Here is a 27495-nt window from a genome sequence, read left to right as displayed (position 1 = left end):
GAAGAATAAGATGGTGGAAACTGAAGGAGGAAGATTGTAGTGTGAGGTTCAGGGAAGAGGTCAGACAGGGGTGAAGAGGTGCTGGATGATTGGGCAAATACTGCAGAAGTGATCAGGGAAACAGCTAGAAAGGTACTTGGTGTGACATCTGGAATTAGAAAGGAAGAAAAAGAAACATGGTGGTGGAATGAGGAAGTACAGGACAGCATAAGGAGAAAGAGGTTGGCAAAACAGAATTGGGATCGGCAAAGTGATGAGAAAAGTATTCAGAAGTACAAGGTGATGCGGCAGCAGGTAAAGAAAGATGTGGGAAAATGCATATGAGGAGCTGTATGAGAAGTTGAACACTAAGGAGGGAGAAAAGGATTTGTACCGTTCGGACAGGCAGAGTGACTGAGCTGCGAAAGATGTGCTACAAGTTAGAGCAATAAAAGATGGAGATGGAAATGTGTTGACTAGTAAGGAGAGTGTGTTGAGAAGATGGAGGGAGTATTTTGAGCAGCTGATGAACGAGGAAAATGAGAGAGAAGGTTGGATGATGTGGAGTTGGTAAAGCAGGAAGAGGATAGGATTAGTAAGGAGGAAGTGAGAGCAGCGATTAAGATGATGAAGAGTGGAAAGTCGGTTAGACCAGATCACATACCGGTAGAAGCGTGGAGATGTTTAGGAGAGATGGTGAGAAAAGGTGAGAAAATGCCTGAGGAATGGAGAAGTGTGCTGGTATCTGTTTTTAAGAATAAGGGAGATGTGCAGACCTGCAGTAACTACAGGAGAATTACGTTGATCAGTCGCACCATGAAGTTATGGGAAAGAGTAGTGGAAGTCAGGCTGAGAGAAGAGGTGACCATCTGTGAGCAGCATTATGGTTTCATGCCGAGGAAGAGCACCATAGACGCATTATTTGCTTTGAGAATGTTGATAGAGAAGTATAGAGAAGGTCAGAAGGAATTGCATTGTGTATTTGTGGATTTAGAGAAGGCATACGACAGAGTGCCAAGAAACGAGTTGTGGTATTGTATGAGGAAGTCAGGTGTGTCAGAGAAGTATGTGAGGGTGGTGCAGGACATGTATGAGGACAGTGTGGCAGCAGTGAAGTGTGCAGTAGGAATGACAGACTATTTCAAGGTGGAGGTTGGACTGCATCAAGGATTGGCTCTGAGCCCTTTCCTGTTTTCAGTGGTGATGGACAGGTTGACTGACGAGGTCAGACAGGAGTCTCTGTGTACTATATTTTGATTTGTGGTGAGAGTAGGCAGCAGGTTGAGAAGAGCCTGGAGGGGTGGAGGTACGTGCTGGAGAGAAGGGGAATAAAAGTCAGTAGGAGTAAGACAGAGTACATGTGTGTGAATGAGAGGAAGGGTGTTGAAGGTAGAGGAGTTCAGCTACCTGGGGTCAACAATGCAATGTAATGGAGAGTGTGTTACAGAAGTGAATAAAAGAGTGCAGTCAGGGTGGAGTGGGTGGAGAAGAGTGGCAGGAGTGATTTGTGATAGTAGGGTATCTGCAAGAGTGAAAGGGAAAGTTTATAGGACTGTGGTGAGACCTGTGATGTTGTAAGGTTTAGAGCAGGGGTGGCCAACCAGTCAGAGACCAAGAGCCACATTTTTTACTGTGTTACCGCAAAGAGCCACATCATACACATGGGCACACATGAACATCACCCATCCCTTCCTCTTACACACACACACACACACACACACACACACACACACACACACACACACACACACACACACACACACACACACACACACACACACACACACACACACAGTCAGTTCAACCCACAATCAAGTCCACAATCAAAATTATAATAATTTACAATAGCGTTTTTCTTTTATTATGCATGTTGCTTAGTGGAAGTTCTGGCATTCCAGGTCAGAGTGCAACTGTGATTCAATAGCCGTATTAATGTCCGATATTCTGTGTTCAACAGTGTGGCGGGATAGTTGGACGTCTGATACAATAGGTTTTAGTTTGTCATTTTCAGAAGACAAGATTTCAACAAATTCACTGAGGCATTATTTAACAAACTCCCCTTCATTGTATGGCTTTTTAGCCTGTGAAATGTTCCAAGCCAAATAAAATTTTCCAAGCCAAATTTAAAGCTAATTTTTTGGGAAAACTGTATCTGCTTTTCTGCCTGACTTTTCAAAGTGACCACATTGTGCTTGTGAAGTTCAGTCCCTTTTGGAAATTCCTGGTTGATGTTAGCATGGAGTGAGCTGAAGTGGCGCTGAAGATTTTAAATGTGCTAATGACGCCTGACATAAGGCAGAATGACTTGCCATTACGTTCAACATAAATATTAACTCTCCCACTCTGTTAAAAACGTCATATTTTCTTTTTGCTGTGCATTTTTTCCTGCCATTTTGAGAGCGAACTTGACACAAACTTTTTACTTACAATTTTAGTAAACAATTTGCATATGGAAGTTTGTGTTTGTGTTTTTTTTTTATGTGCGTGTTCGCTTCGCTTGAGTTCAATACGGTATTTTTGTCAAACGTGTGTATGTGCGTGAGATGAAAATACCGCAAAGTTTCCCAGTAGGGGCAAGATCATTTAAGTTTTAAAAATACCGTATTGAACTCAATGGAACTGAACATGCACATTAAAAAAAAACCACAAACACAAACTTCGATATGAACGTAAGAGCTGCATGAAACCAGCCAAAGAGGCTCGAGAGCCACGGGTTGGCCACCCCTGGTTTAGAGACAGAGAATCTTTAGAGAATCTGTACTTTTACTTAAGTGAAGGATGTGTGCACTTTTGTCATTTCTGCTTTTGAGGCTTTTTAGGATGTAACACTAGTTGATTTGACAATAATCACATCAAATGAGATGAGACAAAATAATTCACAAGTATTAGATGTCACTTACAACAGAGAAACCCACAAAGTTTTTCTACTGGAATTTTGCCAAACCTAAAGAGAGGTAAAGATATTGTGTTGTGGACTGCTATGACCGAAATCAAACTGTGGGAATACATTTGGGTACTGCATACAAGGAAAAATTCATTGGATATTAAAGTTGGACTTTAAAATTTTTATTTACAGCAATTTCTCCATTTGTGAGTAGCTCATTTTTGACTTTTTCTTTGACAGCGTGTTCAGCAAAGACTTTCAGATTTCGTTCTTTTAATCACAGCTCATGTTTGAGGGTTATTGACACCATGTCTTCTGCACTAGGATCATATCCATTAGACAGAGAAATAAATGTGGAAAATGCTTCTGAAGCAGAAGAAGCTTCAAGTTTGAGTTCAGTGGTGTATCTTTCTACAGGTCAAACATGAGTGTCTTTTCAAGATCGGATCATGTCTTCTATTTTATAATAATGCTGATTGGTGTTCAAATTTTTTTCAGCGTACTTCAGATGTCTACATTGAAAACAGATCTGAGGTATGATTTGGAATGAACAGCTGAAGACTGCAAAAAGACCAGGCAACATTTGCTCAATGTAGCCTCAGATTCCTGTTCTTGGCAGAGGTGGAATCTGATGTGGTGATCTGTTGTAGGTTATCCACCTCAGAAATACTTTTTAATACTTTCTCACAACAATAGTGAATAGTGGTTATTGAAGTAACAGTAGCTTTCAGTCTGGCCATTCTCCTCTGATCTCTTATGACAACAAGTCGTTAATATTAACAACTATGCGATAGTCACTGAGAAGACTTTGTGCTTTTAGGCAATTATCCATATTCTGGTGATTGATGGCAACATTAATAAAGCTATTAATCTGCATTTGTTTAATTTTATGCATTGTGATGCTGCCACATGATTTGCTGACTAGTAAAATTCTCACCATTGTTTAGGCAAAAGACCAATAAAAGAAAGCTGAGGGTTTTTGTCTCACTCACAGTAGCTTAAGATGATGTGTAAAATACAGACAAATCTGAAAGATTAATACTTATTTAATAACTACATTAAACAAACAAATCTTTTAATCTTTCGTTTTTACCACACGCGTCTCTCAAAGCGACTTTGAATGCGAAGGCAGTGTTTAACGTAAACAGCTTTAGGAGCCACTTCAATAGACAACCAGATGCTGGTTTCATCAAGGTTTTATTTTATTGCTCCATTTAATCTCCCCTTAAAAACACGAAACAACATCACTTACATCTTAATTAAGGAACTTAAAGTTAACCTCTTAAAAGCGTAATAATACTGAGAAAAAAAATGTACAGATACATAAAATACAAAACTATACATTTAAATTACAGTCTTTTCAGTTTCACAAAACCATACTTAGCTACTGAGAAAGCCACAGCAACGTGTTCAATCAGGTCGACTGCTTCTCTTTTTTCCGACACAGTGCTTGTGAAAGGCCTTAATGACATTTAGTAGCCGCGTGAAAACCGAGGAAATGGTAATTCCAAGAAACGAGTGATGGTTTCAGTTCTTTAGGCAGTGTTGTGTCAAAAAAAAACAACCACCGCTTTATAACAGCAGTACAGATTGTGGCCAAAAACAAAACACCCAAAATGTCTCGTTTGCAACAATGTATAGGTTTACTTCATTTTATTTGGTTGCTTTACAGTCTATATACTCAAATATGGGAAATCAAACAAAACAACGCACATCAAGATTTTCATTAAAAACATTATGAAAAACTACTTTTACTATTCAAAGAAAAAAGGTCACAGAGAAGAATGGAACACAAGAGGGCTAGGAAACAGTCATGTTGACCACATTCAAGTCGATTCAGTAGCAATAAATTGCAGTTTGCAAGGAAAACACTTTTCTGAGCATGTGTGTCTTCAGTGTGTGTGTGTTAGCAAAAGTGATCAATCATGTGATCATCAGAGCTCAACTACTAGCAATCGGCAGCAGTGAAGAATGAAGAGACAAACAGTACAATTACTGCAACAGATTAACGCTAAACAAAGCAGACACAATGCAGCAAAGCTGATACCTGACAATGCAGATGTGAAATTACAATACAGTAATAATACCTGGTTGAAAAAAACATTACAGTTTAAACTTAATTCAATATTTTGTCAATGGTCCCACACTACTTTAAAAAGGTTAAAGGAGCCAGCTCCTATTTATCTCACCTCTGCACTGATTTTTAAACTAAAGCAAAATGGATCAAATATCAAATCTTAAAGGATGCCAGGTTGCAGTTGGGTAAAACTTTACAAGCTTTCAAAGGGCATTTTTTCCACAGTCATCATGTAGCAAAGCAGTAAATGGTAGAGATCCAACATAAAAAAAAGTTGAACGATCCAAGAACAATATTATATTAAGTGTGCAACATCGAATCTGTAGTGTTATTTGCATAAACTGTAAAACTAAAAACCATGTAAAAACTGGAAAAGGACTAAAAGACTGATCCCATCAACAAACTGTAATTGCACTTTTTCATTTTGCTCGAATTGCACCAAGCTTTTAGGGTACGTTAAAATCTGTATAACAACATGTAAAATGTGATCTCTGCCACTAGATGGCAGAAGTTATGCTCTGATTGCAGGTTCGCCCTGACTTTCTTACGTGACAAGGAAGAGAAATGGGATCTGTTCCTTCAAAAACCCCTATTGCATGAGAAAATGATGAAAGTCACAAATTTCCCAACATCTATAACTAACACCCCTCACAACATTTCTATGCTTTAAAAGAAAGTCTGAGAGTCTAGTTTTGGGACTCCATGCAATAAATTCTAGGGAATACGTAGATTTGTCCTAGATTTACTGTCGTATTTAGAAACCAACAAAAACAAACACAAAACAAAACAAAACAATATATGCATGCTGACTGTAATGAGAAAAAGAAAAAAGCTAAATGTTGACAGGATACAGTTTCTAAAGCCACATGTTACATGTAAAAGTGTATGTTTGTGTGATTGAAAAGAAATTTTTTTAACTATGAAATCATAAATAAAAATGGTTGACTTAGGCAAATAAGCTACTCTTTTAACCAGTACTAAAGGAACTGAATTCTTAAAGAAGGTGTTCAAAGTAAAGACTCAATATAAAGATTCATTAAAGTATAGAAAAACACAAATCATCTCGAAAAGGTGTCATGATTCTGGAACTTAAATCGCTGTGGAAATAAAATGGCTTCTAACAGGTAATGGATGAGATTTTTTTTTTTTAAGCCCCCAAGAGGAACAGTTAGGGGCTGATGGCCTAGACAGAAACCATAGCAAAAAACTAGTGGTCAACATATTCATTATGGGCCTGCCACAAGTTACAGCACTAGCAAATATGCTTTAGCCCTTGGTAGATATTCAGTGATTTGATTTTGAATAAGTAAGTAACATTTAGAATAAGTTAACTATCAGATAAAACAAAAGAAAAAAACGGATCAACTCAGAAAATACTTCCTTTTATGAAAGATGGCATGATCACAAAAAAAAAAAAAAAAAAAAACGTCCATTTTCCCTTATAGCTCCTCAAATTTCCAGTTTTTACATCCAAATTTTTTTTTCGTGGGAATAAAAAATGTCATATAAAATGTGAGAAAATCTCTCTGTTTTTTTCCTGTTATGTATATATATAAATGTATGGGTATTAAAAGAGGAGAGCCTTAAAGAAGGAACAAAAAAGTGCTTAAATGCATTGTTAAGGACTCCATTTGAACCAGCGCAGAGACACATTACTCACACACAGGGTGAGCACAGATGCACGCAGCTTGAGTGGTGCTTCACACATCTCATACAAGAGCAGTACAATGGCAGTAGTTGGACCTGGCGCACACCGACTCAGAATGGCTAGCCAACAAGTTACAGGAACAGAACAGACAAAACAAAGAAAACACCTAGAAAAAAAGAAGGAGTTCTGTCTCAGTTACTCTGCCCAGCGCTGTCTGTTGCCCCCTGTATCCTGGCAGGAGGCAAAGCATCATCTGGCCCCACGGAATTGGACTGCGGATGCACCCCTCACATGTGCAGTATCTCCATGCTGTAGTCCTCAGTCTCTGTGTACTGTGAAGTGTTTGTGTCTGATTGTGCTGGCCCAAAACCCTCCTTGTTTTCCAAGTTTGGCTCCATAAGTAAAGGTTTTTCGAAAATATTTTTTTTATAGGTCTCTGGTCGGTTTTGCACATATATGACTCTGTTGTAGGCCTTAAGTCTCCTCCACAGCTGGATATAGACTTTGCATTGCACGTACATGAAAACCAGTCCGCCAGTGAACCCGATAGCCACCACCACAAGCTTTGTCCAAAAAGGCCACTCCAGAATCCCTGCAGAAAACAGTAAATGATCTTGTGAAAAAGGCCAGGTTTAATGTCGTGTTAATAAATGAACCAAAAGAATTACATTACAATTGATTTTTGGAAGAAAAGATCAAATCATATTGAAAAGAGACATTCATTCCAGGACCAGCCATATGCTCTCAAAAACACAATGACAAGTGCTACAAAACACCGCATCATTTCTGTGCACAAATACAGTATGATTCTGGAGTGTTAAACATTCTCTAAATGTCAAATCGGTCACTGTGGTCCGGCTACAGGGTGGACACCAGAGGAGCTATGACACTGGAATCACAGACAAGATGCTCCTGAAAGGAATCCCGATTTTCCACATATAGCATTCGAACTCATCTTGAGAGTGAGCGTGAATTTTAAAGTATTTTAAAATTCTAGAAAAAGCAACGGAGGCATACCTCTCTATTATAATGTTTCTAATAATGCAATCTTTCCAGTGGCAGTCGATTCCTTTCAAAGTAACGAATGGTCTGTCAGATGTGGTGGAGGTTGTTCCAACAAATTATCAATGCAATAAAAGGTTTATATCTTTATAGAGCCTTTGACAGGCAAATATAATCAAATCAATAATTTTTCACATTCATTTGAAGCAAATCACTTTGCTATTTGCAGTAATCACTAATCAGATTGGGAGGGGACTGGATGGTACTGTGGTGAATCATAATTGTCTACTGTGAGCTAGAACACAAGGTACTCCTGAACATGGAATATAATACTGTACTGCTTTGGGAGGCTCCGTAAGTTAGACCAGGGTGCAGCTTTAGTGTTCCTGACATGGTGAGCAGGAATAGAGTAAGGAGACAGGGGGTTAGTCCTGAACATATGCAGATCTCCCAAGAGAGAATGTGCTATACGCTGAGAAGAACGTGGGCTTTTGTTGCTCTTTATTTATTTTACGTCATGCCATTTTTTTTTGGTTATTTGAAATGCACACTGCTGCTGTTCTTGGGATTGGATTGGAGTTTACTGATCAGGTGTTATTATTACAACTTTTGCCACCTTAAGCTGCATGTTGCTGATTCTACAGTATATATTCATGTATCAAAAATCAATTTTTACCATCATATATGAAACACATGGTGCACAATATCTCAATTTTACCAACCAATTAGCGTTTAAGGCTCAAAATGATGGGTGAATCTCTAGCAGGCAGAGAGTTGAAGGGAGAGGGTAGAGAAGAGGGACGAGAGACTCAGACATTTGAGCAGAAAGGAGGGTGAATCAGATATTTAGGCAGAGAGAAAGAAAACAAACATCTGAGCAGAAAATAGGAGGAATAAATTGAAAATATAGATATGTAAGAGCCAGAGTCAGAGAAAAGACAAATCAGATGTTAAAGGCAGAAAGCATTTACCTGGTATTCTCCTGGCTGCGTGGTTAAAAAGAGTTTATTACTATTTCACTACAGGTGGAAGCAGGAGGCATGAGTAATTGGGAAGGGTACTGTATTCTAATGCCAGTTAAATTACATTCATCTCTATTTATCAAAAACACAGGCTACATAGCCACACATTGAAGATGATAATGGATATTCATATGTCAGGTATAAATGAGAGTCATGAACTAGTCTAATTTCAGAACAAGACAGATGTTCATACATTGCTTAGAATCATCAACACTTCACACTGTTGATTTTCTTTTCAGTAACACTTCAATGGGAGCAAAATAACCCTACAGGAAAATCTCCAAATACAGCAGAACAATGGGATGTTGGTGAGGTAGGTTAGGGAGGGGAGAGAGAGCTGGTAGAGGCAGCTGACCTTGTTTGATCTCCTCTGCAGTGCGGTCGATCAGGACGTACAGTGACCAGACCACACACGTAATGGCAATGACATGGAAAGTGACAGAGCACATGATCTTCCTCCTCTCGCTGGCTGTCATCTGCAGCTTCTCCCACTGTAGACACAGAGATGGAGGCAATAGTTTATACTGGGCTCTTTAAACACCTGAACTTTTTTCCTCTGACATGTGTACAATAACAACAGATGGTATTTACCCCCTTATTGATGGCATAACAAATGGGGTTTACATCAGAACCCATTCCGTCTGCCTCGCTGGCTTCGCTGTATTGCATTACAGATTACACACACCCTCACGCACTTGGCCTTTCCACTGTAACCTGACAATAAATATTTAATGTAGCTTTCTGCATGATCTTACAGCATCAGTTCCATGGCCTGTGTTTCAACAAAGTGTTACTAAAGTCCAAATATTAAATCCAATATTAAACTAAATACTTAATTATTAAACTTTTGTTTCTTACAATTTGTTCAATGTAGCCAGTTATAGTTCTCTGCATTAATTAACTTTTTATTAATTTTTTATGTCAAACAGCTAAACCATTCTATTTGTAAATGTTTTTTGCGCCAACAAAACAAAACACTGAGTCACTAACAGTCAGACATCATCAAGGACAGTGCTGTGATGTTGCTAAAAGCCTCTGCTTTAAGTGACTAGTGACAGATTGTGTTGAGAATAAAGACTACTCGGCTTTCTAGATGGGATGCTTTCACTAAAATCCACAAAATGATCAACGCTTCTGCCTTCAATAATAGACCCCTTGGTGTTTATAAACAAAAAAGCCAAGGAAGAAAAGAAAAAAAAAAAACGATGGAGGAGTGTAGATACAACATGAAGCGACTTGTTATAATCTGACCAAAGAATCCACTTTGAATAAATCTGATTAGGGAATTCGAATAACATGATGTAAAATGTTACACACTTATTGTTATACATTAGCACTAACAGCCACCATGTGGCTAATACAACACCAAGTTATTTAACACTAGAGAATCCTTATGGCTTGAGATCCAGTCAGTAGCTAAATGATGCAAAATGTTCAGACATACAATACATCAAGATCTCATACATACTAAAGACATACAGGTCTTGTGATGCATGAAACTTTTTCTGTTTGTGGGAACGTTCAAGCCATAATTTTTTATGATAACAAATTTACCTAGCTAAACCTGTCCATTATAGACAACTCTTAGATTTATAGTTTCTTCATGTTTACATCAGCTATGTTTGTTAAAGTAAAATTAATTAGATGAACCAACAAGCTAAAGTTGATAAATTCTCAGTTAGCCTGCCAGCTTCAATGATATGAGATGAAGTAGGTGCTGCCAATATTTTTTTCTGTTGGATTATAAAGGTGTACAATTTACTATTATGTGTTAAAAACAAAAAAATGTGTTTATGAAAACCTACAATTCTGGCATTCAACAACAAATAATTCAATAAAAATCACCATAAAATGATCACACATTAACTATGAAATATTAAATCACTATAGCATCTTGTTTTTGCAACCAGGAGGCATAGATAACACCAGAGTGAAGTGTTTTACTCACACACTACACAAAGAAATTACCCTTGTTATTCTTTACTCTTATTTATGTGAAAAAATTACATATACTATATATATATATATATATACACACACACACATATATACATACACATATATACATACACACACACACACACACACACACACACACACACACACACACACACACACACACACACACACACACACACACACACACACACACACACACACACACACACACACACACACACACACACACACACACACACACAGTATGTGCAAGTTGTCTATACACTCCTCCTCCTAAACTGTATGAAAATGTTTAATATGTACTGGGATATTGCTTTGTGCTTAGAACTAAAGCTGCATTTATTAAGCTCTGAAAATCAGAACCACTGATTGCAGGATATCGACGCTCTGCGTTTGAAGATGGATTAGAAAGACAGCACATGGACGAGAATGGCGTCACTGTGAACAAGGCCAGTGTTTCCAGCTGGTATTGTGACCATACTGCTATCTTGCATAACTCACAGACATCTGACCTTGATGTGTTATAAAAGCTGAAAGCCTACAGTGATACAAAGCCGTCCTGACTGACGGATGGTCTGGATGTGATGCAGAACACAGGAAATGTATTTAGAGGTAATCAGTAGCAAAATTGATTCTCGATTCCTGCTTTCATTTAGTTGCTTATGCTAATAAACAGTAAGTGTTAAATGATTACAGGCCTTGTAGAATGAAGACACACTCAAGCCTGTTTTGGCAGAATGCGGTCTTCTGATCTTAAGAGTGTATGGGAGAAATTAACCTTTATGAATGAAAAAGAAATGGAATTACTAGTCAATTAAAATAGTACTGGTGCATTTTCAATGGTCTTTGAAATGAACATGGCTACTGCAGAGTGTGTGTGTGTGTGTGCGCGTGTGTGCGTGTACCTTGCGCAACGGCTTTAGTTTGGTCTCCATGATAAACTCAAACTTGCAGAGCTCACAGCAACGGGTGTCAGAGCTCTTGATCCACTGCTGCAGACAGGCCTGGTGCACAAAGCGCAGGCTGCCTGTGCAGTGGCATGGCGTGATCAGTGGACTGTCCTCATCACCCTCGCAGTGACAGATCCTGTACGACAAACAGAGGAGAGAGGTTCACACTTGCATCGAGAGCTTGCAACACTTATAACATGCACACAAGGCTTGCATCGCAGCTGCAGCGTACACAAAGTTTTGCCCCGAAGTTCAGCTGCATCAATGCTCTGATAAAATAAATAAATAAATAAATAAAATAAATAAATGCTGTGGAAGCATTCTGTCTCGAACTATCCGCACTGAAGCTCATCTGACATGTGATGCGGGCTGTCTCTGAGTTTTTACATATCTGCTTTCTCTACAGACACTGTAAGCTGATCCAAATAAATGACAGCACTGACACTACATCAAAGCTTAAAACCTTCTACAAGATCTGCAAGCATCATATGAATTCAGAAATATAAAGAATTTTAAGTGGGAAAGTAAACAAACAAACAAACAAACACACACACACACACACACGCTTGCTTTAACAGACTTGTGTTCAGCCAATTCCTTCCTTGCACCTTCACCTACAATATAGAAGCTGTGATATTTTAGAAACTGAACCAATTAAACAATCACGTGGATGTGCATGTGTAATAGTTTCCACACACCCGTACGTGTTAATCAGTTTGCCTTTAGGTAAATTTAGCAAACATGCAACCTACCGTCCATTCAGTTTTTCTAAAACACTAATCTCATGATGTAGGATCAATTTGATAGACACAAGATCCTCAGAAGTGCATGTAAATCAAACCAAAGATCCCTTACAGCAGCTTTAAACATTTGGATGGGGAATTTGGAGATTTAATGTAGGATCTGTTTATTTAAAAACTAAAAACTAAAATAAGACAGAAAGCAGGGGTCTGATCAAAAGCAAAGAAATCTGTTGTGAGCCCACTGTAGTCCACCAGCTAAGAAACAAATAGACAGATGTAAGCACTGCCATTATTTATTAGGTTACAAAACTCATCTGACAATGCTGGCAACTGTGCCCCTGTGCTGCTGAGAAATCGAGCAGTTCAAGGTGACTCTGGAAGCAGTTCACATTAAACTGAAGCAGTTCAAACATTCCTGAAGCTCTTGGAGGGACGTCGCTTGAAAAGGATTTTCTTCGGTTCTTTTAAAAGTTGCTGTGAAATACAATAACTGTGGAAGGTTTTTAATATCCTAAAACATTGAAGGAGTTACAGAGCCAGGCAAACACTTCTGATTATAGGTTTATAAGAGCAGCCTCCAGTACAGCCGGATTGGGAAAGAAGGCTTAAGAAGATAAGAACGACCCGACGGCAAACAGCACGTCTGCATGTAACAGAGAACAGCACACCTTAGCAGAAATATCAGATCTGACAACTGTCCAATCGTTTTCAAACCGAGTTTCTGACAGGCAACTCTTTGGCAAGAAACGTGAAAGAACTAATGCAAAGAAAGAAGGCCACCACTATAAGTGTCAAGATGTGGCTTTCTACAATGAACATGCAAGATAATGACTATTTCCAGGCTAGTCTTATCCAATCCAAGATACAGGATTAAAAGACAAATAAAGCTCCTTCAGCACATAGACTTCCTTACAGATAGCAGAGCTTTAGCAGTATTTAGACTAATGGAGAGGAGCAGGTCATTTAGTAGCTGTCAGCACTAATGTTATATGTCTTTGATAACAGGGGACATTTCATTTTGCTATTCAATTCAGGAAGCTGATGAGTGTCCAGACTTTGCAAAAACCTCTAGAGGAAATGGAACTGAAGTCGCTACACTGAGCTCCTCGCACATTACAATCTTTAATCCAGCAGGCGACTTGATTTCAAGCATTAAGAGTTCTCCATTTCTGAGGCACTATGAAATTCTCAATAACATGAACAGTTATAGGATAAACAATGTGACAGATGCTTCACATTTGCGGTGAAGAGACAAGTGTGAAGTGAATAAAACAAATTTGCATGAACAAATAGCAACAAAACTGGTTGGCAGGATGAAGAGAACAGCAAATAGGCCAAATAATAATTTTAATTAGTATACACACACACATTTTTTTAAATATATATATATATATATATATATATATATATATATACACATACATACATACATACACACACACACACACACACACACACACACACACACACACACACACACACACACACACAACCAGACCTGCTGTATCCATAATTAAATCTGCTTTTAAAAGCATTATACTAAATTCAGCTTTTTAATCCTCAGTACAAAGACAGACACCGGGACATCAGAGGCAGCATCCTGTCCTTCCGCTTTGTTTCAGTCAGAATATCTTAAGCCCATGACACACTCACAGCTTCCCAACGATTAGACCGACTCAATCCAATTATCACATAAGACGTTCCATTTTACACCCCGTCCTTATTGACTCAGGTAACAGCTCCTGGCTCCCAGTGTTGACTGTGCAACCTCTGACAGAGTTGCCAAAGAACAGCAAAATAGTTTCACTGAACAACTGTTTTATATTCAACAGCTCTAACCTTGTCTTAAGCATCCACTACAATCCTATACATATGATTTAACTACAGTACAAAGACTGCAGGCAGTTCTCAGTATACAGAGATTGATGGCAGTCCAGCCTAAAAATATTACTTATTGTGTTTTAAAAATAATATTCCATAAAGTGTCATACTGACTAATGATCACAATCTGACCGGATTTCTTAGCAAACCGTAATATAACCTTAAGGCTATTTTTTTTTGCTCACAGATACAGTCAAGAATTCATCTATCATATAATGATAACCTATGCATATTCTATATGCATATTATGCATATAAGCTCACATCCCTGAACAGAGACATTTATATTGTGCAAATGCTTTCTCAAGCTCATGCTGCATATTTCTAACAGCATCACTTAAACCCAAACACATCCGTGCACTGCCCGTTTGAGGTCACCTTCACTATGAATCAGGCCAACTGATCCATATTCTTGAGCTAGTTATTTGCAGGTCTTGTAAAGTAGACACCGAAGAGAAGGCCATTAGCAGCCCTGTGTAACTGGGAAGAGCTGATGAATCTGTGAAATGCTGGACTACGCGAGCAGCGATTGGACTGTTAACTTTTTTTTTTAAAGCCGAGTCAGACAGCATACACATCAAAGGCAGCGAACTTTACTAGAGAATGAAGTCATGAAAACAGCAATGACAAATTTGTTTTCTTTTCATACTTTCACTAATATTTTTAAACAGCACTGATTAAATCGAAAACCCTAAAAAATTATGAGCAAACTCAGACATGCAAACACAAAAGCAGACTTTAAACTGCTTTAAATAAAATTAAATTGCACAAAAAAAAGCCATCAGAACTAAAATGGACAATTTAGAAAATCAATTCTTCTATTCCTCAATTTGAAGTTTTCTGTGGTTTAATAGCATGTCTAAGTCAATTACCTAGCTCGGAAATGGGCTCAAGGATGAGCTGATAGAATTGCATTAATCTTGGTTTGCTTTTAGCACCTCGTGTTTTGCAACTATGACCTGTGCCGTAATCGAATCTCCCACATACATTTTCTCTGACAAAACTTGGAAACGTTCCATGAATTGACAAACTGCAATAGGTCTGGTCTACTGTTTTCCTTTGGACAACCTCTTGCTATTATTTTCCACAGCGAAAATCTATACACTATGCAACTTAATATACCATGCTTGCATCAGCATATACAATACAATACAATATTTACTAAAGCACAATGCTATTACTTAATGGTTTGCTTTACTAACTGACTGTAATTAGCAGAAAAAAAGAAATTTAAAAGGCAGCAGAGCAGCATATGAGATTTAATCATATGGGTGGAGCCATAGGGGTTGTGGAGACTGTTGGAAAGGCAGGTGGGATGATGGGATTCTAGAGATGGAGCACTTTTCTAGAGAAAGGGTACATGAGTAATTGACTGAGTCGGAGAGGAGAAGCCTCACCAACCTGCAGCAATCCCCAGTCAGAGAGTATGGCGAGGGTGGACCTTTTTTCTCCATCAGTGGTGAGAAGCAGCCGTCCAGATCACCGTCCTCCTCCAGGAAGCAGAGAGGAGCGTGGTGATGCTCAGATTTTAGCCTCCAACTACTAGACTCTTCCTCAAACACATCGTCATCACCCAGCTCCTCAGTACATACCCCATTTACCTCCGGCAAGGCACTGGATGGCTTTGCACAGGAGGGCGGTTCGCCCAGAGGCAGACTGCCCGTTGTGGAGGAGCGAGGGAATGGGAAGAAGAAGCGCAGCAGATTGGAGGTCTTCTGAATGTCAGCAGGGTGAGCACTCGCGTAGCCGTAGGTGGTGGAGAAGGAGGTGTGCTGAGTAGAGTAGAGTGGAGGCAGGTGAGTCAGCTTGACTACCAGAGTCTTGGCTTGGTGCCCACTTTCTACATCTCCTTTCATATCGGAGTGCAATTCACCATCTGAGCGTGTGCGTTCAGCAAACTGCAGGCTGCACCGCCTGTCCATCTTCTGACCCACGTCATTCAGAGACTTGGAAAACTTGAGCGTGCCGGCGTGCGGTCTGAGGTTGACCGAGGGCTTTAACAGGGAGAGCCACTCGGCCCCAAACATGGATTTATTTTTGGGTTTGATGGGCGAGTCGAGACAGAGATTTGTCATAGTGATGCTCTGCGATGGCCAATGCTTATCATCGGAGTTGAGCAAAACCACAGCTGTCTGAGCAGGTTTCTTAGAGACCTGCCTGTAAGCCGGAGCGCTAGTGTAAGAACTGCACAGCAGGACATAAAAACAGACAAAAACACGGGACAGAAGCAGGGGCGAGAGACAAGCAGAAAGAATAATGAAACATCGACATGCAACATGCAGTACACAGCATGAGAACACTGAGCTTTAAAAATTGCACATAAAAAAAAAAAAAAACACACAAAAAGCAGTAGAAAAGTATGAGTCAAAATACCAGTTCTTAAATAAAAGCTTTAACCTCTGCTGGTTGCTAGCATTATAATTTTCATGACTAATGCAGAGAACTACCTGCTTTGAAGCGGCAGCAGCACATGAAGGAGCTCATTTTAAACATACAGACAAGCTGGTGGTACCTGCAGATGTCCTGGTTTGAAGGCGTGACTGAAGTTCGAGGGAAGCTGATAGGGGTGTTCACAGAAGTCGGGCTCCCTGCCTTTAAGAGGACAAAAAAAAAGAAGAAAAAAAAAAAAAACACACATTCAGGTTTTAAATGAGAGAAGTAGACACACTGTCAGCACTTTAAGTCATGTTGCAAAAACACCACCTGAATTAAGGAAATGAAAGTTTCACAATAGCTTCGTACATCTAAATACTGAACAGTTTTATTTTATATGCAATTTGCACTATTTTGATTTCATGTGACACCACAGAACTGTAGAAATTGTATTATCATAGATACACATGCCACAAGCCAGGTTTAATTTCTCTGTGTCCAAGACCAATTAGTTATTGATTCACAGTGAAGCACACCGAGAACTTATATGGCCCAGAGCCTGACAGTAATCAATATAGTGTGAAATGCTGACCTTTTGAAAGGCATGGACACACACACACATTAAAAAGGGCTTTTAAATAATAATATTTATATATACAATTATTTAGAGCAAGCATTCCAAATAATGCAAAGAAAATACTGATACTGCTAGTAAAGTCAAGAAGAATCGAACCTCGTCGTGCCCCAAGTTTTTAATTCTAAAGAAGAAAACAGAGGGTGAAAATTGCTACTACATGTCGCAGGCATATTTACTGCTCTGTTATCCTGCGAAGATGCAGGGGTTTCATGTACTGCTGAACTCCACTGCCCCTGTACAAATCACTGTGTGTGGAAAAAAAGATGAAGTGTGTGTGCGCGCGTGTGTGTGTGTGGTGACTAAGCTCAAAATTTATATTGAATTATTACGACTTCCTGCAGTTTCACTAATCCCGCAGGAGGTAATCAGCCCTCAGTGTGGGTATTTAAACATGATACAGGCTCTGGCATTTAACAGAACCCCACATGCATACACACAAACACCTTACAGGAACAGTGTCTAAGACTCCAGGCAGGTATCAAAAAAAATAAACAGGACAGCACTGGACTATTTTGTTGAGAAACACCTGTCTAGCTTACACTAACACACAGTAAAAATGTCTTCTAATACTCCTACGCTGCATGCTCATGATTCAGATTCGAGTATCAGGTACAAATACAGCAAACAAGTCTCGATTTTAAAGAAAAGTTGCCTATACAGGACCTGCATGTACCATCCCAGATCAAACCAGACTGCTGAAATTTGTGGAACGACACAATCCATGTTGAGTAAACATTGTTATTCAAAAATATTACTGCAAAGTAGAGGTGTGATGGTAAACAAAATTCACGGTTCGGTTCAATTTCAGTACATTAAGCCGGAAGAAATGCAGAAGTTTAAGCCGGAAGAAATGCAGAACATACTTGCTTCTCGGTTTATTATCAAAGCAGTTTATTTTAGTTATAGTTTAGTTATTATAGTTTTTTAGTAACATTTGCAAGCATTAATAGTTTCCCTTTTTAATTCAAATTGTAAATAAAATTCCTGTTCAGTTAAATAATATAGACAATTATATTGTATAATATAAAAAAATATAATATATACAAATAAAAAAGAATAGAATAGAGTAAATCAAATGAATGTAATACACTTTATTATAGGCAATCAATGTAGTAATTGATTTAATTGGCACAAATTGAATTGATTACATAAAATTTAATAAATGGAAACATCTAATTAAATAGTTAACATTTGTTAGATACCATTTGGGTAATCCTAATGTGTATATACAGTGAGGAAAATAAGTATTTGAACACCCTGCTATTTTGCAAGTTCTCCCACTTAGAAATCATGAAGGGGTCTGAAATTGTCATCGTAGGTGCATGTCCACTGTGAGAGACATAATCTAAAAAAACAAAAACAAAACTGAAATCACAATATATGATTTTTAAACTATTTATTTGTATGATACAGCTGCAAATAAGTATTTGAACACCTGTCTATCAGCTAGAATTCTGACCCTCAAACACCTGTTAGTCTGCCTTTAAAATGTCCACCTCCACTACATTTATTATCCTAAATTACATGCACCTGTTTGAGGTCGTTAGCTGCATAAAGACACCTGTCCACCCCATACAATCAGTAAGAATCTACTACTAACATGGCCAAGACCAAAGAGCTGTCCAAAGACACTAGAGACAAAATTGTACACCTCCACAAGGCTGGAAAGGGCTACGGGGAAATTGCCAAGCAGCTTGGTGAAAAAAGGTCCACTGTTGGAGCAATCATTAGAAAATGGAAGAAGCTAAACATGACTGTCAATCTCCCTCGGACTGGGGCTCCATGCAAGATCTCACCTCGTGGGGTCTTAATGATCCTAAAGAGGTGAGAAATCAGCCCAGAACTACACGGGAGGAGCTGGTCAATGACCTGAAAAGAGCTGGGACCACCGTTTCCAAGGTTACTGTTGGTAATACACTAAGACATCATGGTTTGAAATCATGCATGGCACGGAAGGTTCCCCTGCTTAAACCAGCACATGTCCAGGCACGTCTTAAGTTTGCCAATGACCATTTGGATGATCCAGAGGAGTCATGGGAGAAAGGCATGTGGTCAGATGAGACCAAAATAGAACTTTTGCGTCATAATTCCACTAAACGTGTTTGGAGGAAGAAGAATGATGAGTACCATCCCAAGAACACCATCCCTACTGTGAAGCATGGGGGTGGTAGCATCATGCTTTGGGTGTGTTTTTCTGCACATGGGACAGGGGGACTGCACTGTATTAAGGAGAGGATGACCGGGGCCATGTATTGCAAGATTTTGGGGAACAACCTCCTTCCCTCAGTAAGAGCATTGAAGATGGGTCGAGGCTGCGTCTTCCAACATGACCATGACCCGAAGCACACAGCCAGGATAACTGTAAGAGTGGCTCTGTAAGAAGCATATCAAGGTTCTGGCGTGGCCTAGCCAGTCTCCAGACCTAAACCCAATAGAGAATCTTTGGAGGGAGCTCAAACTCCGTGTTTCTCAGCGACAGGCCAGAAACCTGAACAATCTAGAGAAGATCTGTGTGAAGGAGTGGGCCAAAATCCCTCCTGCAGTGTTGCAAACCTGGTGAAAAACTACAGGAAACATTTGACCTCTGTAATTGCAATATTAACATTGACTTTCTCAGGTGTTCAAATACTTATTTGCAGCTGTATGATACAAATAAATAGTGAAAAAAAATCATACATTGTGCTTTCTGGATTTTTTTTTTTAGATTATGTGTCTCACAGTGGACATGCACCTACGATGACAATTTCAGATCCCTCCATGATTTTTAAGTGGGAGAACTTGCAAAATAGCAGGGTGTTCAAATACTTATTTTCCTTACTGTACGTGTGTGTGTGTGTGTGTGTGTGTGTGTGTGTAACAAATGTCTTTATTCCTTCCATCCTTCATTCATTTACTCCCTCAATATGCTGAATTGTCAGTATTTTCTCCTTTTAAGAGAAAGAATTTTTCATTTTAAGCTGTACATAAAACGAAAAAAAAAAATGTGGTAAAAATGTGCGCAAAACATTTTTTTTTACAAGAGTTTTACAACGCATTATTAATAGTATTTCTGGTACAGAGTGTGTAGTCACTCTGACACTGCACTCACACTTTTCTTTTTTTTTTTTTCTTTTTTTTTTTTTTTTTTTTTTTATACCCTTGACCTTTCTGTGTATCTTTAATAATAAAAGTTTAAAAAATAATAATTTACACTGCGGTTAAAGTGTGAGGCAGAGAATAAACAAACTTGTGGTAATACGTTCGTGAGGGAAGTCAAATTTTAACTATGTTACCGAAATGGAAAGCATTAACTTCAAAGCACAGGGAACACAAAAACAATGCACATTTAAAACAGAAAATAAAAAAGGAGAGAGGTGTGTTAGTCACTAAAATCTTTACACCTACTATTTAATTGAAATGTATTGATTATACTGGACAATAAAAAATTAATAGGGAGACTGCTCTGATCGCTGAGCATATTTGTTTTAACATCATTGGACGTTCCATTCATATAGTTATTCGTTTTTGGAATCTTTTAAATAAAGGTTAAAGTTTTGTACTTTTTCCCTTGTATGGACCAGACAAATGTTCCCCCAAGGTCAAACTAGTCAGTCAGATGTTCATATCTAAGTACACAACAGGATATAAACCTAAGATATATGCTTTAAAAATCCATCACTTATATGACCGAGCCCACACCCTGAGGAGAGTACATACTCATAAATCTAATCCCGCTACAGTAGTGAGCCGAAGTCTTTAGAACATTGCACTTAATGCTACATTTCTTAATGGTCATCGTTTTGTGTACAGTCATTCCCAGTCCCTCCTATTGGGTACTTGTCATTTCACATGGCCTGCAGACAAGCTAAAGTGCTCATCTAACCACAATATTCCCATTTTGAGCAATCTGCCTCTCAAGGTTTTTTCTGCAAATTATCATCTCTCGCTCTCCTCGGAAGGTTAATGCTTATAAAACGATATTTTAGGCTTAAGGGGGCAATATAATAGCGCAGAATCTATTGACCCTAAAATGAGTTTCACTGCTATTTTATAGTGCTCTATACAGGGAAATAATAGGGTGCCTGGAATCAGAATGATATGCTTTGTGTTCTGGTTATGACGTGCATAGTATATATTACATCACACACAAAAAAAGGCCCCTTTACAGCAAGGCCCCTAGGTTCTAAAACCACAAATATAATTCCCAGAAACAACTGAAGCAAACAAATACAAATAATAATGCCTGTCAACATTATTTACAAAATGATACCCTTTATTTGCCTTTCATATTTTTACAAGCGAGGTTTATATTTTGCATAGCATTGCTACCCAACAGCTCTTTGTATATAGAAGTGGATTTCCTCCAGGTTTTCACATTTTCTTCCACCTCACATTGGTAGTTTGGCTATGATAAATATCTGCTAATTATGAATGTGTATGCATGGTACCCTGTAATGAATTCAAATAATTACAGTTTCGTTATTTTCATATTTTTCCATATTTTTATTTAAAACAGATCCTCTTGAAATGCACCGAAATATGTGCATAACACTTGCGTATTGTCTAGAGGCATCAACCTACAAGTGTTTGGGCACAGTTAGCCAAATGCAAATAATGCTGCCTGTCATCTGCTCACTCTGCTGACAGGCACATGGTTACAGGAATGTTAGAAATAAGTACACACAGATGTAACAAGCAAAAAAAAGTCACTCAACAGGGTGTGAGACAGAAAGAGAGGAAGAGAGGAGACAGACAGACAGACAGACACAGACAGACAGACAGACAGAGACAGACAGACAGACAGACAGACAGACAGACAGACAGACAGACAGACAGACAGACAGACAGACAGAAATAGTAAGCGAGAGAGATGATATAACGTATGACACAGAGACACTTATTTGAGAGAAAAGGTTTTTGCCACAATAGGCACAATGATCACACTCTGAACGGTTCTAACAGAAGCCCACTGTGGTAGCTGGACTGATAGCACAGAAAATGAGAGAAAAAAATAGTGAAGGAGACAAAGAGAGCGAGAGCGAGAGCGAGAGAGAGAGAGAGAGAGAAAATGAAAGAGACATAGAAGCCGAGAGAGATTCTTAGCAAGAATACACATTTGAGGTGTTATCAGTTAACATGCCCTCATGCACTGTGTGTATATACGTGTGTGTATGTGCTGGATGGTATGCTTGCGGTTAACAGAACACAAATGTATGATGGGGCATATTTTCTATTATTTATATTGCAGCTGATTAAATGGCTCTAAAATGATGGGGTCCTTCCACAGAGATCTAATGCTGTCTGCATGTAAACCACCGCATACCGATTCATTCCGAAGCTAAATGAAGACGTTTAATCTGACTGTGTGAACAGCCTCAGTGTTAAATGGTGACAAATTTAGAACCACGGGTGATGCGGTGTCAGTCCTGCTTGTGTTTTTATCTTTAGCCGAAAGGCTCTAAAGGGCTCCCATCAGTGTTAGATGAGAGCAGTGGGGTCTCAAAAGCTGGATCACACAGCCTTTCTGCCAAACCACCAATTCACCACCTAGATGATATCTATTAACACATGGAGCTGGTTTATCGGCTAAGAGGTTAAGAGGCTCATAATGCCGAGTTAGTGCACTTGTGCACAGTTAAGAGAACAAAACCTGTGCCAAAGTGATAGCTTTTACCCCGCCTGATCCCTGAAAAATCCCACTCCACTGAGCTTGATTCAGCCAAGACATGGCTGCCCTGCAGTGTGTATAAAGTGGGTAATTGTCTGTGTTTGTATAGGACAAATACAAAACTATAGCAAGTGTTTCCGAGCTATTTTAGCAAGAATTATTTCGTTCATTTGTTAATTTGTTCATGCGTTCATTAATTCATTCATTTAGTCATTCATGCGTTCATTCATTCAAGGGTAAAAGTCAGAAGTGTCAATTATTTTGACTCATGTCTATGCCAATAAAAATAATTGAATAATGTTATAAATAATAATAATTGAGTGCCAATTCTTCCTTCAGCTGAGGCAATTGTTTACAGCTTCCAGCTATGCGCATGCATAGCAGCCCGTCCTCCGTTTACACAGCGCCAGCTCTTTTGTTCTAATTGAATGACTATATTTTTATTTTTATGAATTTCTTTTTTTTTTTTTTTTTTATGTAAATAACATAAAACGACAGGGTTTAATAAAACTTTCTTGATATTTGTATTCCCTGAACAAAGCACCTCTGTAAGTGGCTCTGGATAAGAGCATCTGTGCAATGCAGTAAGTCTAAGTGCAGTAATTATTGGAAATATAGGAATTCAGTCAAGTACCGATTATATTAGTACGTATTCTTATGCATAAATTGACATACTTTTAGGTGCATGAAGAGAATACAAATGCTTTCTGAATTTATACAATTTTCATGAATACGAAAAATTCTTGTATGAATGCACATACAAACATTCTGAGATTAATTCGGTTTGCATCCGACTTGATAAATAAGACCCATTGTTATTAAACTGACTAATTTTTTAGATTTAGATGATAAATTTGAGTTAGCAAAAAATGAGGTTTGCTTTTTACCATGGTTTATGTATTGCCTTCCCTATTTCTCTGCCTCTAAATTATACAAAATGTTCAGACCATCAATCTCCTGAGCCTGGTACAGTCTAAGTGTCTGAGTCGTGCTCACAAAATAGAAATGAGAGATAAGATTTTATAATGTGAGAATTTTAGATGCAGACCCCCTGGAAAGCACTAAAGTTCACCTGTCCTCAATCTCTTTCTCTCTCACACACACACACAGACACACGCGTGCGCAAACAAACCCACAAATGCACACATACGCATACGCATACACACAATCATATAAACAAACACTGTGTAAGAAGGTAGGAGGAAAACAGATTTCCATACCTTAGAAATGTTGCTTGACCTGCTTGCAGAATGACCCAGTGGTTTCTCATTCTGTAAAGAAGAGAAGAAGAAGAACAGTGTTACCACAGAAACAATGCTCGTGCGTATCGCCAGCATTGGAAATGACAACCTTGTTGAATGTGTTCTAAATAAAGCAACCGTTTTGAAATATGATAAAGGTTCCTATTTTATCAAATCTTCCATGTCAGCACTTTTGATTCCATGCTGTCAGTTTGGATAAATTACAAGAGCATAGTCAAAAAATGCATTTGTGGAACATTTAATTACCTTACTGACAGAGAAAATAACTTGGAAAAATAAAAAAAAAATATGTCTGTATATTCTAAACCATCAATATTTGCTAACAGCTTTACATGACTACTATTTAAACCCATTGAATGGAGTCAAGTACGAGTAGAGAAGAAGAAAGATCTGTAAAGAGGATTTAGCTGGCAAAACAGCAGACGTTCTGAGGGCCTGTTCTCAAATAAGTTTAGCTGCTTAAAAATGAATCCCCAAGAAAAGAACAGTTATCAAGCCAGAGCATCCATCAGCAACTAGCAAAAACCTTTAGAGCCTTCTGCATGTTTCTCCTGTCTTTACTTTGAGGCATTCAGGAGTAATTTATAGAATTATGACCTTTTTCAGTTGAAAATCACACCAGTAGTGCAAGAGACTATAACTGGCCTTTCACTCAGGGTAAGAAGGCCATTTCTCTGATTGGCATTTCTCTCCTGCATGTCAGTCAGATAGCGCTAGCCAATTGCAGGTGATCTGTTCTCTCATCCTTGTGACATCTAGCAGTAAGAGTCTCCTTTAAGTGTGTTCAGCCTCCGTGTGAGTTCACAGGAGTGGAAAGTGATTTATTTATTTATTTTAATATTCGATTTTTCCCTCACATAAAAGACATCTAGCTAAATAGCAGGAATGATCATTGAGACAAAACAAGATATAACAAAGGCTGCTGCTTACAGACACTACAACTCTTTCGAAAGGGCTATTCCGGGAGGCTGGAACAATACAATTACCGTACTTTAATTTCCGGACTATAAAGCGCACCCATATATAAGCCTCACCCACTGAATTTTACAAATATTTTTAACATAAATAAGCCGCACCTGTCTATAAGCATACACTACACTGTCTACACTAATGTACTTTACACAGGCTTTAATGAAAGACACGTTACACACGGTGTAACAGGTGAAATATGTTGTGCTTCCTTTAGGAGCAGAGCGGTATTTTGGGAATAGGCTGCCACTGCATTCTTCCGATATTAATGCATGTGTTCAAGACGAGGATTATGTCCTTATTATTTTCTGATGCTCATTTCTAAGTTTTTTGACTATCCCTTAATGCTGTTGCCAAGAAAAATAAAAAAAGCATGAGTTTTGGAAACCTGTCTGTGCTCATATGATTTCTGTTGCAACTGGAGTTAGTGAGCTCTCCCTTGACTCGGACTCAACGCGTTACAATGGCTTGTATCTAAACAGTAGCCTACCAAGAAAGTAATTGTTCACTGTCCTTCTCCTTCCTTTCACAACTATTTCTCTCGGGAGTTTATCTTTTGGCATCGTCGTGCGTTAAAAAAAAAAATGTTTTTCTCCCGATGCCGTGCAGCTCAGAACACAGGTGAGGTGCATTTTTTTTGTTTCCGTTCGGAAATTTAATTGGTCTAATGTTATGTTGCTTAGCTTTTTGGCTTGAAGTTTGTGAAACCGAGAAAAACCCAGGAAAAATTCATAAATTAGGTGCTTCGTTGTTTAAACCGCGGGGTTCAAAACGTAGGAAAAAAGTAGCGGCTTATAGTCCGAAAAATACGATAGATTTTATTTGCATTGCGCATTTACAAATACAAATCGGCACAAAATGAGTATATATCCACAACCACATTGAGCAAGCAAGAGTCAGTACCAGTTAAAAAGTCTAGCAAATGAAGAAAAAGGAAGAAGAACTGATAGTTGTGGATGAACATGAAAGACAATGATGAGTTGAATATCAGCAGGCAAAAGACCAAGAAACCAGTGGTACATTAGTGTGTTAATGAGATGGCAGACACGAGTGGAGAAAAATCTGATTAAAGCTAGCAGAAATTTTATTTTATTTAATTATCTTTACCTATATCCCTGGCTCAGGTCCTGAATAAAGCCATACTACAAGGCCTTGAGGCAGAGTGCTGAACACATTCATATTTAGTAGCAAAAAAAAGTATTATATGTGTAATATTAGAATATCCAGAAAAAGTGTAACATTGTGTTGAGATGACATTAAAATCAACACAGGAACACAAAGGCTGTAATTTGTGATTGGTCTGTACACCCACATCCCATTGCAACTGAAATTGGAGTGCTCATTTGTAGCATGGGGCAATTATAACTAGGGATGCTAGATTTTGCTGTACCAGGTATACTAATACACATAATGGGAAAATTTTAGTCATTATATTTTGGAAGCCAATGTGATGATGATCTTTAACATACAACAAATTGTGTCTGGTGTGACAAATAAATGCAGATATACACATACTGACTGTTGCTTAGTGCTTAATAACCTATTCACTTTCCCTATCAATGGAAAGGGACAACCACAGACAAGATTGTTGCTGAAAATCACGTGCTGGATGCAGCACAATAGTGACACTAATATGGCGAAGTGGCTGTTGCAGTGTTTCTGGGATTTTTTTTTTGTTCTTAATATCACTAAAACATACCACAGGTCTCTAGCCATCAACAAAGCTATGGACTAATGACCAATGAAGGTTGAAGGACAATTAGCACATATTGTGTACAGAAACAAATGTGCTGTAGTACACAGTGTGTCGTGCACTCAATCTAGAGCACTAGTAATATATTATACACACCAGCAGGCAAGAGACTAAACAGTGATCCGTTTTCTATAGTCAGTATAGCAAATAAGAAAGCGTGTATTTTTGAAAGCTAGACCTACGTTTAAAAGCAAGCATGAGCTTAAACACACACACACACACACACACACACACACACCTGGACCAAAACTCCATGTCATGTGACTAATTTTTAATGCACATCTTTAACAGGCTACGCAGAACTTTCAACCTCACTTAAGACACACAGACAAATGAGGATTACACAGACAGACAGACAGACACAATCACAGACTAATTCAGATAACCACACACACACATACACACACAGATAAACAGGACAGACACACACACACAAACAGATAACTAGAGTTACACAGAGAGGTTCTTGCACATATACAAGATAAGCCATAATAGGGACACACACACACACACACACACACACACACACACACACACACACACACACACACACACACACACACACACACACACAGCTTAACATCTCTGAAAAGAAAGAAGGCTCTTTTCCAGCTGTAACCATCCTTTTCTTAACACACACACACACACACACACACACACACACACACACACAAACATAGCAGGCTCTCTGACAATAAAACTGTACAATT

General features: G+C 38.6%; 2 protein-coding genes across 4 annotated transcripts in view; both read right to left on the bottom strand.

Moving 5' to 3' along the window:
- Positions 1-4044: 4044 nt before the first annotated feature.
- The window catches only part of marchf8 (membrane-associated ring finger (C3HC4) 8), a 72347-nt gene continuing 48896 nt past the window's right edge, over positions 4045-27495 (bottom strand). For all 3 annotated transcript variants that reach the window (XM_083539316.1, XM_083539317.1, XM_083539318.1), the window contains 5 exons: positions 24022-24072; positions 16657-16736; positions 11477-11657; positions 8968-9103; positions 4045-7180 (listed from right to left, as the gene is read on the bottom strand). In XM_083539316.1, coding sequence (XP_083395442.1) covers positions 6876-7180; positions 8968-9103; positions 11477-11657; positions 16657-16736; positions 24022-24072 — 753 coding nt within the window. In that variant the 3' untranslated portion in view covers positions 4045-6875. The remainder of the gene's footprint in view (positions 7181-8967; positions 9104-11476; positions 11658-16656; positions 16737-24021; positions 24073-27495) is intronic.
- LOC310724889 (uncharacterized protein) lies at positions 13693-16650 on the bottom strand. The gene has a single exon (XM_083539320.1). The coding sequence runs from the start codon at positions 16217-16219 to the stop codon at positions 15404-15406; it is 816 nt and encodes a 271-aa protein (XP_083395446.1). The 5' UTR covers positions 16220-16650; the 3' UTR covers positions 13693-15403.

Source organism: Silurus aristotelis, assembly GCF_946808225.1.
Source record: "Silurus aristotelis genome assembly, chromosome: 4".
Classification (NCBI taxonomy): Eukaryota; Metazoa; Chordata; class Actinopteri; order Siluriformes; family Siluridae; genus Silurus; species Silurus aristotelis.
This window is presented reverse-complemented; position numbering and strand designations above follow the sequence as displayed.